This window comes from Agelaius phoeniceus, chromosome 3 (genome assembly GCF_051311805.1).
Source record: "Agelaius phoeniceus isolate bAgePho1 chromosome 3, bAgePho1.hap1, whole genome shotgun sequence".
NCBI classification, from domain to species: domain Eukaryota; kingdom Metazoa; phylum Chordata; class Aves; order Passeriformes; family Icteridae; genus Agelaius; species Agelaius phoeniceus.
Window position 1 is genome coordinate 56,365,209 of NC_135267.1, and position 17,401 is coordinate 56,382,609.

At 41.6% G+C, this 17,401-nt stretch overlaps 1 protein-coding gene across 1 annotated transcript in view; it reads left to right on the forward strand.

The window, feature by feature from the left end:
- Positions 1 to 9,324: 9,324 nt before the first annotated feature.
- Positions 9,325 to 17,401, forward strand: part of ENPP1 (ectonucleotide pyrophosphatase/phosphodiesterase 1) — a 53,205-nt gene continuing 45,128 nt past the window's right edge. Inside the window, exon 1 of the mRNA XM_077175336.1 lies at positions 9,325 to 9,755. Within this exon, the coding sequence (XP_077031451.1) occupies positions 9,570 to 9,755 (186 nt within the window). The 5' untranslated portion in view covers positions 9,325 to 9,569. The remainder of the gene's footprint in view (positions 9,756 to 17,401) is intronic.

The following is a 17,401-nucleotide window of genomic DNA, read 5'->3' on the forward strand; positions in this document are numbered from 1 at the left end:
TAATTCTTTGTACATGAGCTGAAAGCCCATGGGGCATGGTGGATTGCTAAACCAGAAGAATATGGGCAATGACTTCTGACTCTCAATTAAAGCACATTGTTACTTCATCTAAAGGAACTGGTTGACCTATCCCTCTTCTCCATGGAGAGCAATGAAAAATATACTCTTGACCTCTTTCTAAATAGGCTAAATTAAAACCAGATTTCGAAGTTCAAAATATAAATTCTTGTCTAGCTCTTTGTTGAGCAGTTCTAACAGTGTGTTACAGGGCATCTTACACGAGCCAACTTGCTGCCAGTGAGCGCTACCGTGATTATCAACACTAAACATTTCCAATGGGGTAGCTAACAGGGGAATGCCTTAGGACAAATGATGTGCCACATTCAAAATGCCAGCAGTCACCACTGTTGTTATGCTTCCTCTGCAAATTATTCTGCAGTTCAGAAGATAAGAGTAACTTTCAGGGTAACTACGCTCAACAACCCCACAGTTAGTTAACACCCTGAAAGAACTACAGAAAGATGCCTTCCAAAGACAAGCAAATCTTCCTAGACAAACTGATTTACCAAGAACTTGTAAACTATGTTTTTAACATATCTGGTATGTATAGCTCTTGGAACTTTCCATGAAAAAGGAACCCCAGATAAAAATAAACATTAACTAAAAACACACCATGTTTCTTTCTGGGGTGAGGATAAAATGATTTTAGACACCACTAACATCCTGGTTGAGTCAATTCAACCTCCCTAAAGTCAAATACATAGTTTGGGTTGAACATGTTAGTTTTTAAACACTGACAGTCTTAAGAAATCCTACAAAAGCTGATGATAAAATCAGTTTGGTTTTTTTACTTCATATCTTCTCACAAAAATATGAAGAGAAAACTTAATGTAAAAATTGGCTTTTAAGCTTTGCTCTGGAGGAGTTGTCTGTCTGGTAAATTTCATACATCTGCCTTTTGAGATATTTTTCCTTTTTTTCCAGCTTCTAAGTCCTCGCAGGAAGAACTCATATGAGAAGGCAACACTGTGCATTACCTACAGTGCGTATCCTAGAGTGAGTGATGTTTAGCTGAGATTTTCTCTCTCATAAGTGATGGACTACTGAGAAACTGGGGACAAACAAGTTTCACCAAGGGAAGCAAATATGAAATGAGCAAATCTTTCACTGACATCTCAAGATAATCTGGCTGTGACATGTCCACATAGGGGAATTACTGATTTAGTTTAATGTAGACATCTGTAAAAAAAGTTTGTTAACACACTTCACATAAATGATTTAGGAGTTTTATAAGGGATGATTAACTCTAGTCCTCAGAAGATTCATTTGCAAATTTAGCTGAAACAAAGAGTGAATTGAGTAGTGAATGGGCTCAAGAGCCTGCTGCCTGAAATAGCTAGTGCTGTCTTCAGGTCAGCAGAGGCTTGGCTGCTGTGTTTATTAATGACCTGCTTTTTGTTATTCTGCATCCTGAATAGATGCAGGAGTATTGCCTTCCACTTCACCTATGGGCTACAGGGAGATATGAAAGGAGAATAGTAGAGACTGGAAGGTTTATGTTTTTAGTATTCCTTTTTACTAAATTAAATTTAGTATTCCTTTATACTAATTGTGCTGTCAGTATTGACTATGTGTGCCTTCAGGACTGGTTTAGCACAGGTTCCCTAGATGAGGTCTGTCAGCATCACCTGTAGAGTTCAGTTCTCTTTGTGACTCTTAAAAGCAGACTCAAATTCTGCTCTGAAAGCAGAGCAATGGGTTGAGTTTCAATGGCAAGAAGAATATGGGCAATGACTTCTGACTCTCAGTTAAAGCACATTTTTACTTCATCTTAAGGAATGCCCTACCCCTTGTGAACTTCTGGCCTTCTGAAAGGTAGGGCATTCTGGGATACATAGACCTTGTAACAGACTTGGAAGAATGCACTTCCTGGTATTCCCCAGAGTTGGAAATAGCTGTACTTCCTGACACCTAGCTCCAGCGAATCTCTAGACAGTCTTTTAATGATGCATGGGTCAGGCATAATATGCCCAGGCCATAAGGTGGCAGGGATTCAGCAGCAGGCACCCTGCTGAGACTTCATGCAGATTCTCCAAAAATATTTATTTAAGGATGTGTTGTTCCCCTTGGTGGGCTTTATGCCTGGGACATGTTCCAGAAAATGGTTTCACTTTATAACTCTGGAGCAGCTTTGCCGGAAACAATTTTTCATCCTTTTGTACTTTTATAAATATTTCTAGTATTGGCTTTTGTAAACATGGAAGAAGCAAATAATGGAGCCCAAAAGAATAATACAAAAATATTCTCCCAGAATTTGCCTGGTTATTTTTTTTGTCATGAGATCCTAAGAGGAAGCAGCACAGGTTAGGTGGGTGACAAAGCAGAGTTAAAGACTGCAGGTTTGAGGGAGTACGGTGAGCTCGGGTGATGGTCACTCCCACTCACACTGTTTGGAGATGGGAGTGTGAACATTTGCTGTCACAAGACCATGTTCACTTGCTTGGTGGATTTTTCTGCATGTGGATCATGTCAGAAGAAGCACAGAAGCAGAAGGGGTGAGCAAGAGGTGTGTGTCAGTGAGCAGCTCAGGCATAGACTGACTTGGAAGTCCAAGGATAAGCATTTTTTTCTGACAGTTAACAACATGTAAGACTTGAATGATAGATAATTCCATTGGAAAAATTAGTCTCCCTTAGAAAACATTATTCTAATCAGCTTTCTCAGAGATTATTAGCTCTAAAATTCATGTTTTGTTTAAAATTTATCTACAGATGTTGTTATTAAACAGTGTTTAAGCTTTCAAAAGTGTTTGAATAGAGGATTGCTCAGGATTGCAAAACCAGCTGTCCAGTAAAGGCTATGATGGTCAAATCTTCAGAAACATGGAGTATTTATTGCTGTCACAGTTCTAAAGAACAGAAACACCACAACTATTCAAATTACTTGGAAGCTTTATGGATGTCCTTTTTATGGAGAGGAAATTTGATCAAAACAACAACATTTTTTCATTAGGTGTTTTGTTCTATTGAATTGGATCATCTGTTAAAATGCTTGCACACAATGTACTAAATTTCAGATGGATGAGAAATAAGACCTACATTTCTAAAAAACAAAGATAAAACTTCCCTCTTTCTTTTCATCCAGGTACTCCCCTCTATCCATCCACTCCTCCCTCCCTCTTCAAGATCCTTGAGTTTTATCTCTTGAGTTTTCCAGCTGGCCTTAATATTATACTTTTCAAGTGTAACATTAATGTTAATAATGTTAATATTGATGTTAATAATGTTGAATTCCCATCTTACACCTTCTTTTTTTCCTTAAGAGCACATGTTTTTACTCTTCTTATGCCTGCATGTAGTATTTTATTTTTGTGTATTGAGTAATACCGTATTTGAAAATTCCAGATGTTTCCTTAAATGTGCAGCAAGTTCCTGGATCATTTGTTGTTTATTGAAACACCGGAAGAAACAACTAGCATGGTGAAAATCACTTTTTTTCCCCATGCTAATTCAATTCAGCCTGACTTAAAGCATCATTCCAGGTATTTTTTAGAATTAAAGATTTCTTCCAGAATCTTGTTTTGATGACATTTTAGTAGGTTCATATGAAATAGGTTGTGTTCCAGCAGTGAAATATAAACTTGGCATTCCATGCACGTGTTTCCAGTAAAAAGGTAGTGAATGCCAATGCCTGTAAGCTGTTGAAAAGGAGACATGCAGCATCTGAATGGTAAAGCTATATAGGACATAGAACTATATATAGGACATAAAACTATACAGGACATAGAACTTCCTCAAATTACATTGACCTACATATTTTACATGGTGACAACAATATACTAAAATTTAAGGAGGTATTTCTTCACTGAAAGTTAGCATGCAAAATTTTATACTACAGGATGGGGTAGATCCTAAAATATGTATGTGTTGAAGAAGTGGTTAGACATGATGAAAAATTATCTCGAACAGTATTTAGCAGGAGATCTTCCCTCTGGCTCAAAAATCTTCTCAGCTGTAGGTCTTTGACCACTGTCTACACTAATTAAATAGAGCAGTTGTTGTACTTCTAGGGATGAAATAAAAGTGGATTTCAAAACTGTTCATATGACCTAGAGTATAAGTTTGTATGGAGCTGCTGGATGCCCATTGCTAAAATCCTTATGCATTCTTTTCAAATCTCTGCCTTCAACTGACTATCTATTATAACAGCCTTTTTTCTTCCCATTCTGGTTTGTGTTGAATCTTGTTCATTTAAAGATGTCAAAAATCAAGGAGAGGTAAGGGGATATCTAGCTTAAATTGTAAGACAACACTTAACATGTGAAAGAACATTTAATCTTTAAATCACCCTCTAGCTGCAGTGGATGTTGCAGCACCTACACTATTCACTATTGCTTTGCTCTGGACTCCTCCCAGATTGATAAGCACTGCTTTTAATATTACTACAAGCACCACTGCATTAATCTTTCAGGTCTTCAAGAAACCACTCAGGTGTTTACTCTAATACTGTATTCTTCCTCCCTCCTCCCCCTTTTGTTTTTTTTTTTTTTTTTTTGTGAACATCCTACAATTTTTCCAGCATAGTTACTAAGTATTCTTCCTGATAATAGGCTTGACTGTGCAAACAACTTAGATATGGTTGGCAGATTAGGTATTGAAATTGTGTTTGCTAGAGAAATTCTGCTGAGAAGAGCATAAAGAATGTCTGCTTGGTTAGCATTAAAGTATGCAAGCATCTTATAGTCTGCTTCCCAACAAATCCTGCCAATATGTTGTCATCATATCAGAATTTTATAGTTTAAAGGAGTATAGGCATTTTTTCTAAAATCAAATAGAGGCATTTTTATATAGCTTAGAGAGACAGGAAATCACTGTGAAGCAATTATTTCCTATTGCTAAAGGACTTTTCATATTTTTCTTCTACTGTTGCCAGCTATCAAACAACCGTTGTGTTAACAGGTATTAAATTTCCAGTAATATATGCCAAACTAAGACTGAAAGGAGGAACAATTATGCCATTTTTCAATTATACAGGAAATATTAAGTTATCAGCTTGTTATCTAGAGATTTTTTTTTTTGGAGACCAGCAAAGCAACCAAAGAATTAGTAATTATTTGAAAAAATTATTTTCTTTCTGCACTTATTAAAAGGGGCATGCAGGGGAATAAAATTAACAGATTTTGAAGCAAGTAGTTATAAAGAACCAATTAATTTTTCCTGACAAAGAGGCATCTTGATGCTAAGTTCAGAATCTGAGACTTGCAACATGTGCCTTGAAACTCTAGTTTGCCTTTGTGTCTTGGATCTCTGCTTGGTTATGTGCCATCCCTAGACGCAAACTGTTCAGTCCACACAGTTTGATATGCCCATAAATGCTATGGGATTTCTGACTTCACCTTAGGCATTACTCCCAGAAGTAATAAGAGTTTGGAGATATACCTCCAGTTTCATTTGTTCCTTTCACTAAGGAATTCTTGCATTTTTATAAAGTTTTAGACACATTTCGAATGCTAAATAAAACTACCCATAAGGATATTTCAGAAACTACCGTAACTGTTAATTTTTCAATGATTTCCAGACTAGTTTACAATGCAACAATCACACAACAAGAGAAGTCCTCAGAGCAGGGGCTGAGAAACAGCTTCAATTAGCTCCTATAAGGTAGAGTCCAGTGTAAGACTGAGCAGCAATGGTCATGAACAAGCAGCTTCAGACTTTCCTAGGGCTCCTGGTCTTCTTCATGGTTACAGGAATTTTGCTGCGGATTAGAGGCAATGCAACAGGAAATACTTGCCACAACCACCAACCACTGGTTTTTATTGCAATGCAAGGGTCAAGACTCAGCCAGCCAGGAGCTGATTATCACTGGCAACCTCACAAGATGATGCTCCTCTGCCTGCAAACTCAGTCTGTGCCCCTGCTGTGAGAGCAGCAAGGGCCTCCAAACTCTGGCTGGTGCAAATGGATAGTCCAATCACGCAACATGGTGCAAGTTACCAGCCCTGTCACTAACCACAGCTCCTAAATGGGCCACAGCCACCTCACACACAGGGGCTAGATGAGAGAACTTGGTGTTTGCTCAGGTCTTTCCAAAAACAGACGTTTGGTGGAGACTTTGTCGAGGTGAAAAATGCAAGGAGAAAACATCACAAGCTGTGACATGCAGCAGCATGGAAAACTTCCCGTGTTTACCTTTTTCTCCTACTACATTATTTATGTTTGTTTATCTTTGCTGCAGCCACTAAAAGCTGAAGAGCAAATTAAAATTGATAATCTCTGATGCCTCCACAGATAAGGCCTGCAAACATGAAGCTGGTGTTACTGCTATTCTCCCTTGACATTTGGTTGGGCAGCTCGATTCAGTTACTGCTGGAGCTGGCAGCTGCCCTCGCTTCCTCAAAAGTTTCCTCAGTCTCTGTTGAAATGGCTGCAGACAATTTTTGGAATTTGGATTTGCAACCTCAGTAATCTCTGCTATTAATTTGTTGCACAATGATGTCTTTTGTCACAGATTTATTAAAATGGTATTGACTGCTATTTAACAACTTCACCCCAAAGAGACCAAGCAGATGTGGATTTTTGAAGGTTTAATATTGGGAATATTTTACCTCTTCCCCCAGTAGTCAATAGATTTATTCAGATATATTTCAAATATTCAGTGCCAAAACTTAGTCCTTTTTGGTTTTCCAGATTTGCTTGTCTAGAGCACTTTGACATCTTGCAAGTCAGCTGAAACGAGCTTACTTCTCACAGTTAGGTTAATTATTTTCCATGCTGGTTAATTATTTTCCATGCCTAGACTGAAGTACCTTGACTACTTGTACTGTCACAGAAAGAAATTTACAAAATTTATGCTGTTTTATGAATATTTGTACACAGAAGAGTAAGTTAAAGAATAGTTAATGGTCAATGAATGAACAACTCAGAAGTTAGCTCCAGTTGCAGAATATCCTTTCTTTCTATGGAAAAGAAAGATACCTTTTTGTCTGCAATGTAGTTATACATAATTGTCATTGAATCATCATTATACAATATGTGCTATTCAAATTTTTGAGTGGGTGACACTTTGGACAAGAAAGATTTCTATTTGAATTACAATTAAAAAAATCTTTCTACATGCAAAAACAAGGAAATAAAAAATGAAACTTAATTTATAAAAAAAACCCTGTGAACTTTTAATTTCTCTTTTTTTTTTTGTGGTTTGTCGAGAAAAAGCATTTACTTTCTTGCCAGTGTGACTGGAAATGAAAAAGAAAAGATTTGAACTTACACACATGATTGCAATATCTTTTCATTTTTATTTTTAAAAAAAAAAGTGAGGGTCCTACTGCCACTTGAGCTAATTATTAAACCCACATTCACTGAAAAAACCCGAAACCTAAACAATTTGACTATGTCAGTTTTTATGAGAGTTTTAAAATTATTGCACAACCAGTATTCAATTTGCAACTTTCACATGCCAAAAGCCTTGACCATATAAAAAAGTCATCTCCTCAGCTGGACAGCTGTTTGAAATGCCACATTAATGGAATAAATGAGATTTTTAATGTAGGCTCAAGGGCTTAGTTATCACAGTTTCTGTTGCCTTTCTCTTTCCTATGTGACCAAGTGAAACATTAGGGTAGAAATTCTCAAGACTGCACCTATGGTACCTCATTAGATGACAACAGGCACGTGGGAGCAGCCCTCGGTGACCCTCAGCATGCTGTGAGCTGCAGCAGCAGCACTACAGACCAGCAGTAATGTACATGCTGCATCCTGGCAATTATTTTTAATGGGAAGTTGTACTGACAGCTTGTTCTTGCGACTCAACTGAAATAGAAAGCAGAGCAACAACATTTCAACAGGGATCAAGATCACGTCCAAAGGAAATTTTCATTTCAGTGTAGCTATTTTTTAGAAAATATGGATTTTTGTTGGAAACTATGCAAGGGCCACTCCTTTCTGAGTACATTGACAGTTAAAATAAATCTGATATAGACTCCTGAAGCCCTAGGAAATCAAACCCACCCCCCATTAAAACTGAAAGACTAAGCCCAATGTCAACATACATAACTGTATAAAGTAAAAAACCTAAAAAATTATGGAGAATGATATACTTTTAGTGATTTTAAGCTTAGGCATACTTTGCAAGTCTTGATGGTACTCAACCCTCACTGATCTATTACAGAAAGGAGGAATGACCCACACCTGGAGCCAGCCCTGCAGTTGGTGTTTTACCTATATACCTGGAGTGAACTGCCTTACCCCATGGACAGTCAGGGTGTGTACAAACACCTCTCTCATGCCAAACAAGCAGGGCTGAATTTAGTGGGAATGATTGGGAAGTGGCATCTTGGAGCCAGATGGTGCCAGTCCCAATAAAAGGCTCTGAAGGGCATCAAGCATGGATTTCACCCCAACAACACCAGCCCTCTGAGCAGGGCCTGGCTTGAGGGCAATGAGTCCAAAATCTCAGAATCAGAAAATATGCTGAGCCGGAAGGGACCCACAAGGATTATCAAGTCCAACTCCTGACCTGGCACAGGACCATCCTCAACAGTCACACCGAGCGCCTGAGGGCATTGTCCAAGTGCTTCTCGAGCTCTGTCAGGCTTGGTGCTGTGACCACTTCCCTGGGGAACCTGTTCCAGTGCCCAACCACCCCCTGCATGAAGAACCTTTTCCTAATAACCAACCTAAACGTCTCCTGATATAACTTTAGGCCATTTCCTCGAGTCCTGTCGCTGGTCATCACAGAGATCAGTGCCCGCCTCTCTTCTTCCCCGCACGAGGAAGTTGTAAACTGGGATGCTGTCTCCCCTCAGTCCCCTCTTCTCCCGGCTGAACAGACCAAATCACCCTAAAGGAGTCGCAGTGTCCCCCGGGCGGGCGATGACACCGCCTGCTGCGCTGCGCCCCCGGTGTGCGGGCTCTCGGCTGGCCTGATGCCCCGCATTGCGGGGGTTTCCGTGGGCATCCCGCAGGCACTGACGGACGGGAGGGGAAAACCTCCTCGGGAAGGGGCGAAGAACTGCAGGCAGGGACGGAGGGAAGCACCTTGCGAGGGCGACCAGCAGCCGGCGGCGCTGTGAGTGCAAACGCGCACCGGGGGCCGGCTGCCTGCCTCTGGCAGCACCGGGAGCGGGACCCCCGCCCCCGCGCACACCTGTGCCACCGCCGCCGGGCGGCTTCGGGGAAAGCCGCGCCACCGCCTCCGCCCGGGGACCGGGCAGCGGAAACTTTCTCCGCGCTCCCTCGTAAACACGGCCCGGCGCCCTCCCCCGGACGCTATTTCGGAGCAGCGCCGTGTCCTCCGGCCCCGCACCGCCTCCCTGCCCGCAGGGAGGGCGGCCGCGCCCGCCCTTTACCTGCAGGGGGGGTTCGGAAAGCGAGGGGCGGCCGAGCGGGGGTGACCGAGCGAGGCGGGAACATCCCGAGGGAAGGACGGGAACATCCCGCTCCCTCCTCCACGCCGCTGCCGGCGGGGGAGCGGGGGCCGCCGGTGTCCGCGTTCCGGGCGGGGCGGGACCGGGCCGCCGGGCTATTAATAGCCGTGTCCGGGCGGGCGGAGGGCAGAGCCGCGGGACCATGCAGGGGAACGGGCAGCAAGCGGGGAAGGGCCATGAGGACCACCTAGACGGGGTAGGGGCGGCTGATGGCGGGCTGCAGACTGCGGCTGTGCCCATGCTGCCGGCCATGGAGGTGGCCGAGGAGCCGGAGAAGCCTCCGGGCGGCAAGAGCAAGGATCCCAACACCTACAAAGTGCTCTCCCTGGTAAGAGCCGGGGCCGGGCGGGCGGAGCTGGGTCTCACCGCGCCGGTGGGAGCGGGGGAGCTGTGCGGCTGGCGCAGGTGTTTCGCCCGTCTCCAGGCTTCGGGAGATGGGAGACGAGCCCGTGGCGGGACCTCAGAAGCCTCTCGGTGGTTTTGGAAGAGGGTGACTGCCCTCGGGATGCCCGGGGCAGCAGTGCTACGGGACGGCTCCGCTTCGGGAGTCAGGACCGTGGCACTTGCGTATAGACAGCGACCTGCCTCGGAGAGCGATTCGTAACTCTTGATTTATTTTACTCTTTTGACGGTCCTCAGCGTTGAATCTTTCAAAATTCTTTTGTGGTGTCAATGGTTGTCTCGTCTTTCATCATGCGGTTTTAGCTGTTTGCTGCAGGGGGGACACCAGGGAAGACAAAACCCAGTTAAAATAGGAAAATATGGCTGGAAAAGCTAAAAAGAGTTAAAGAGCTAAAAGGACAGAGGAAGTGTAAAAACTTGCCTTTCTCTGAATTCGAGCTACCGTGGGTTGAAAGTTTGTCTCCAAGTGCTGTTGCGAGGCGCTTTTGGCCCTTGTTCAGAAGCCCCAGCAGCCAAAGCCATTGTTAGCAGGTAGGTCACTTTCCAGTTTTAGCCATGCTGCTGTATTATAATTATCCTCCCCATAGAGATGTGAAAATAAGACCTTCCAAACTGCCTGGAGTAATCATTATGAGGCTAAATTCATTATCAGGGTGAAAGAATTATGGTGTTCTTGGAAGGAACCTTTAGTGGAACTGCAGTAGACATCACTATGTATGTATGCATAAATAGTCCTCTATACATTGAAGCAGAAATGTCAAGGTACCTATCCAAATTTACTGATATCTTTCTAATCTGGCTACCTTTTCGAATGATTCATCCACCCATACCATTGTGACTACAGGTTGGTCATACTTTCTGACATAGCAGGAGGTAAATTATGTTTCTAAGTTTGTCAGAATGTTATAAGAAAAAAAAATCATGCAAAGGTCTATGGTAGCTTCCATGCAAAAGCTTTTTTTGACAACTTTCTGATGAAATGTCCCCATAAATAAAGGTTGTTGTTAGTAGCTCGTTTCATTACTTTGTTGTCTTCTGGGGAGATTAAGGTTGTGCCATAAAAGCCACTGCAGTTGGATGGTGAAAACAGCTCAGCTCTTTTCAGCCTTAGAACCTAGTATTGCTGTCCTGAGCTTTTTAGGCTCTAGTGCACCAAAATTTTTAGAGATGCACAGCTACTTAGAGACTGGAGTGGGCACAAGTTAGTGTTTGCAGTTACTTATTCTTCTGAATTAAGTTCTTATTTTCTAAATGCCATTCATTGAGAACTGGTAAAAATTTCCTCCTGTGCTCATGAAAGTGTCAGAGTGAAACATGTCATCTATACAAAAATAATTTAAAAATTCTAAATATTTATGGCCATACACTATTTTTTGGGGGTGACTGCAAACACAGAGATGATATAAGATATTCAGTGAGAACTTGGAAAACTTTCTAAATACTGCAGGTGATACTGGCTTGAATAAAACAAGAATGTATTTAACCTAAACATATCAGAAAGGGGCAAAATGGAGTTAGGAATGCTAGTTTGTTCTTTCTCAGAAACCAATGTATTTATGAAGCATTTACGATATCCAAATGTCCTAAAAAAGTGAGTAGACTTACCTGCTTGGTGTTTGTAGTTTTATAGTAATGTGAAACTGTTAAAGTGTCCAGATGTTAGGTAAATCTCATTTGCCTGCATTTATCCTGGCTGTATGCGCTATTGCCTCCTTTATTTATGTAGATAAAAAAATCCCACAAATGACTGCTTTCAAGTGAGCTTATGTTGAAATTTTCTAAAACCTCATTAACGCATTTCTGCTGATTAAGGAATACTTGAATCACTCTTCTTATTTTTCTGGAAAGCTGAGACTGGACTGCATTCTACTCTTCCTTCACAAGCACCTGCCACTTGCAGATGTCTGTGCAGTTTGTGAACCTTAACATTCCCAGCTCTTGTCCATGAGCCAATCTTACCCTATGACAGGGCAGCTGCTGCTGCTGCAGAGGGAGGATTCCACAAGTGGTGGATTTTACTAACCCACAGTGCTTCCCTAAGCACATAAAGCCACCTTTTTATTTACTGTCTTGCCAGTTTTCTAAGCTCAAACTTCTGTTCCTTTAAAGCCCAGTGAACTGTCTGTAGTGTCTCCAGGCTGTTATGTGAGCGAGCAGTATGCTGCTGCCCAAGAGCAGCATAACCTTTGCTTATGTTTGAGGTTTTCCCATTTGCCAGGAACTCAGGCATTGCATTTTGGTCTGATTCATTCATTCCATTAAAATAAAATTTTCCATGCCAGTCTAACAGCTGAAACATTGAGAGAAATAAAGTAATAATGTAAGAGAATGTTTCTTTTCAACAGCTTCAGACTTTTTGTCAGAACTGGAAAACTCATTTAAACTGAAGCTTTTGTTAGAAAAATTCTTAAGGAGTTTTGCAGCCTGAGGATTCCAAAGTAGAAAAAAACTGCAAAAAAAATTCCAGGTAAAGTCCAGACTGAGACATTGCTAGTGTGTTAGTCTCATCTAAAGAGTAACTCAAGCATTTCAGATTGCATAAAGATAATAAATTGTGAAGTTTAAAAAATGCTGTGGAATGCACTTAATATTTTTATAGTCTGTAAGTTTTTTCCCCCTTTTTTCATTAAGGCTGTCCAGTGTTTCTTATTTTTTTCAAGGCACATCCTAAAAACTAGCCAACTTCCAACATTGGGCAAGAGATTGAACTGAAAACCTCTTCAGATCTCTTCTAGCCTTATCATATCATAGAATGGTTTGGGTCTGAAGAGATCCTTAAAGATCAGCCAGTTTCAACTCCTCTATCATGGGCAGGGACGCCTACGCTAGACCAGGTTGCTCAAAGCTCATCTATTCTGGCCTTGGACACTTGCAGGGATGGGGTATCCACAGAACTCTGGGCAATCTTTTCAAGTGTCTTGCCACCCTTACAATAAATAATTTCTTCTCAATTTCTAATATAAACATACCTTCTTTCAGTTTAAGGCCATTTCCCCTTGTCTGATCGCTACATGCTCTGTAACAAGTCTCTCTCCTGCCCCTGCAGGTAGTGGAAGATGTAAGGTTTTCCCTGGGCTTTCTCTTCTTCAGGTTGAATAGCCTCAACTCTCTCCACCTATCTTTACTGAAGAGGTGGTCTAGCTCTCTGTGTATCTTTGTGGCCCTCCTCTGGATTTGCTTCAAGAAGTCTTAAGAATTCCTTTTATGCTGAGGGCCCCAGAGCTGGATGTAGCACCCCAGGTGGAGAGTCTCACAAGAGTGGAGTAGAGGGGCAGAATCCTCTCCCTTGACCTGCTGGTCACACTTCTGTGAGTACAGCCCAGGATGCAGTTGGCCTTCTGGGCTGTGAGTGCACATTAACAGCCTGTGCCCAGCTTTTCATCTACCAGCACCCCCAAGTCCTTCCCTGCAGGGCTGTTCTTAGTGAGTCCTTCTCCCAGTCTGCACTCATCTCAGGGATTTCCCTTACCCAGGTGTAGCACCTTGTTTTTGTTGGACTTCATTAGGTTCTTGTGGTCCCACTTCTCAAGGTTCTCCAAGTCCCTCTGGGTGTCATCCCATTCTTCTGTTATGTCAACTGCACTGCTCAGTTTTGTGCCATCTGCAGACCAGCTGGGGGTGCTGGGTCACATTGGGCTTCTCATCCACTAACAGTCCCAAGTCTTTCTCCTCAGGGTTGCTTTCAAACCATTCTCTGCCCTGCCTGTGCTGGTACTGGGATTGTCATGAGGGATCACACACTTGGCCTTTGCACAGTCCCACCTCTCAAGCTTGCCCAGGCCCCTCTGGATGGCAATCCCTTCCCTCCAGTTGATGGCACTATGCAGCTTGGTGTCATTGGCAAACTTGCTGAGGGTGCCTTGATCCTGCTGCCCATGTCACTGACAAAATGTCCAGCAGTGCTGGTCCCTATGCTGACCCTGAGGAAGGCCACTCCTCACTGGTTTCCACTGGGACATCAAGCCCCATAGCATAGCTCATGAGTGTGACCATCCAGCCGGTTCCATGTCCCTCTGTCAAATCCATGTCTCTCCAGTGTAAAGACCAGGATTTCATGCAGAGCATGCCAAATGCTTTGCACAAGTCCAGGTAGATGATTTTGGTTTCTATTCCCTCCTCCACCACTGCTGTAATCCCATTTTAGAAGGCCACCAAATTTGTCAGACACAGTTGGCCCTTAGTGAAGCCACAATAGCTATCGCCTTCTTATTTTCCATGTGCCTTAGTGTAGTTTTCAGGAACATCTGCTCCATTATTCTATAAATCTGGTTTCAGTCATCCATTGGTTGCTATGTTAAGCTTTTATGAATCATAAACCCCTATTTATCATAAATAAATGAGACAATCTCTGCCCAAGGGAAAATTTCTGTTGCCAGTTCATATTTGCCATTGCTGCAGTCAGCAAAGAGTCTAAGTGTTGAAAAAAGATCTATTGGATGTAAAGATATTCTGTATGAGTCCTGAAAGGTATTCACCACTTCATTTGAAAATAGCTCATAGCTGCTGGCTTTAGGCTCAGGCGGGGAAAGATGGGTGTGCTATGTCAGGATTTTGGAGATAACAGTAGGTTTGTCTGGTTTTGTTATTTGGTTCTTTTTTTTCCTCCCCATAGATGAAGATGTGGGAACAACCTTCTTTTATTATTATTGGGAAGATTGTATTCCTGTTTGGTTGTTTTCATGCTGATGGTTTTCCCCTTAAAGATGTTTGAAGGTACCCAAACATTTGTATAGATTAGTACTTGAAAACAAAATTATTAATGTGTATCCATATTCTTTTTTCCATAAAAAACGCAGAATATATATTTAATTACCCAAATCTTGTAATTTGGACTGTGGTTATTGACTTCAGCTTACTTCAGTGTGGATATTTTTATATGTATCAGTCAGTTCTCAAGCACTGGATTGAAGGATGCTGTTGTCTGAATTGGAGGGGCCTGGGTGCCATGTTCAGTCTTTAATCTATTTTTGGCTCTCAGCAAACCATTCAATTTCATCCTTTTTTTGAATTTTGCTTTATGTGGCTTGTAACTTTTTCTTTATTTTTCAGTAGGGAAAGGTGGTCCTTGCTGAAATTACTTGCTTCCATGGCAGTGCTGGACTGAGCTTAGATGGGACTTCTGAGATCCAAGAAACACCACACATCTCGACAGTAATATTAGAGTAACTGTTGGGTGATTTCAATTTTTTGGCATTAAACATCCCTTGGTGAAATATGAAGTAAAGAATGATGGTAACAAGATTGCCATATTTTTAATAGACTTTGAAACACTTTCAGTTTAGAAATATTAAAAGAGTTCTTGGCTGATTTCCAATATCTTAATAATTTGTAGGAAAATCTCTTCCAATGTTGGGAAGCAAGGATAATTTACAGCTGTCTTCTGCCAATGTTAGAGCTCTCCAGCTTCCATTGTGACTTGGTTTAAAGTCTGAACACATGGTGTTTGACAAAACATTTTTTTTATTGAGTTACTGTTGATATTGCTTAAATGCATTAATTAGAATAAAATTGTAACTATACATACAAAAAATAAAGACATTGTTATCCAATTTAAGCCATCAAAAGAAAGTTTGGGGTTTGAATTTAAAAATCATAGAGCTGAATGTTTCTCTTCAGTCTACTCACTTTTTAGGGAAGACTTTGCAAATAATTCTCATTATACTCAGGGAAATGTAACCCCAAAATTCCTTTTTTGCCCTTCAAGTGGCAATTTTCATGCTGGGTATTGAAGACAAAAGTCATAATCTTGCTCTATACAATAAAAAAAAAAAAAATAGAAATTTTAGCTCTGAAGAGTTTTGAGGGTTAATTTGTATTCTTGCTTTATTTACACTTCATAGAGCGAGTTGGCATAACATATCCTAAAAGGCAGAAGCTATGTAAAGTAAAAAAATACTGTCCAAAGAAACACTTGCAGGAATTAAGGAATTAGAAAAAAAGAACTCAAATCAAACAACAGTGAACACAGATAAACAAAACCCAACACCAACTACAAAACCAAAACAATAACAGAGAAAAACAGCTCCTCAAATTCCACTTTTATAAAAATCTTCACAAAGGGAGAGTAGAGACCATCTTTGTTAAAAACTGTAATCAGAACTCAGTTTAAATTTTATTGCCCTACTGGGTTGGACTTGGATGCACAATCAAAGGGGTGATTGAAAATTTGCCAAGCAAACTTCAGCTCGCTTTCAGCTGGGTAGTTTAGGTATGGCTTTTAGCATCAATAAAACAGCACAGAGTTTAGGCTACCAAATAGTCTCTTCTGTAGCTGAATTGGAGGATTTAAGCCATGCAGGAGGTTTCAGTCACCCCTTGGAGTGCAGTGTGTGTGGATGCTTCTGGCTGCCTGGACTCCAGCTGGAGTGCAAATCTTGGGAGAGGCTGAAGCACACCCAGCCGTGTGACTGATGCATCTGTCAATGCTTCTGGCTGGCTGGATGCCTGAAAACAGGCACACTGGCCTAGGAATAGGAGTGTAGAATTAGGGAATGGAGAATGGGAGTGTAGATTAGGCCACACTGTGATGGCTCAACCCTTTGGTCCATTCAGGCAAAATGAGTGAATTGGGTTTTGATTGGTGTTGTGTGCTCATACTTACTGCTCCAGCATTCAGAGTTCTGATGCAATCTGTGACTTAGGGTTTCCATTACATTTCTTTAATTTTGCAGTAAAGTTTCCAGTAAATCTTTGCCTACCTGTCAGGCACCAGGTGAAGGCAGGTCATGCTGGAAGAGAGGGTAAAGCTGTATCCAGTCATGGCAACAAGCCAGTGCCCTTATTGGAAAGGGACAGTCTTGCTGTGTGTGAGCCAAGTGAGCACAGTGGATTTGGGGACACCAACCAGGTTCAGCCAATAGTCTAAATTGCCAGGTGAGTCTGTAATGGTAAGAGAGGTCCAAGGTAAGGGAAGGCAGACCTGTGAGTTTGGATCAACAGAATAAATGGCCAGGATGGACTTGACTGCAGTGTGGCTGTACCAAATTCCAGACAGGCCACAGAGGTAAGGCTGGCTAAAACAAGGAGTGACTCTTCTGAGGCTTTCTCTAGCTTTTTATTGAAGAGCTATCTTCAAGACTGGTTGAGGTCTCCCAGATAGTGCAGATAACTGAACCAGTACCAGAGAACTGGCCTCAAGCACGTTTAGCCAAATTCCTGGCAGAAGGGAGGCAGCTTTTGTTCTGAACACCTTCATATAGTTCTGCAAAACTCTTGGATACTAAAATAACAAAGAACACAGTTTAAGTGGATAGGCTTTCTGTAGTAATAATTTTGTCTTGAATTCAGAACAACTTAGGTACTGCCCTAAAACTTGGATTTCAGTCAAGGCCAAAGATACAAAAACTGTGCAGGGCTTCCTTCCAACTCCTGCTCTTCAAAAATTTTCCTTTGCATTTTTTTACTGGTCTCACTGGAATTACACAGAGTGAATTGTTCTGATTTGACTTGCAGTAGAAGCTATGTTATTGTTCCTTCCGGCTGAAAGGAGGAGCAGAGTAAATAAAGGCTTTAAAAACATGAAAGGTATGAAGAGTTTCTCACCTTGGAGCTGAAAATAGAAATGAGTATATT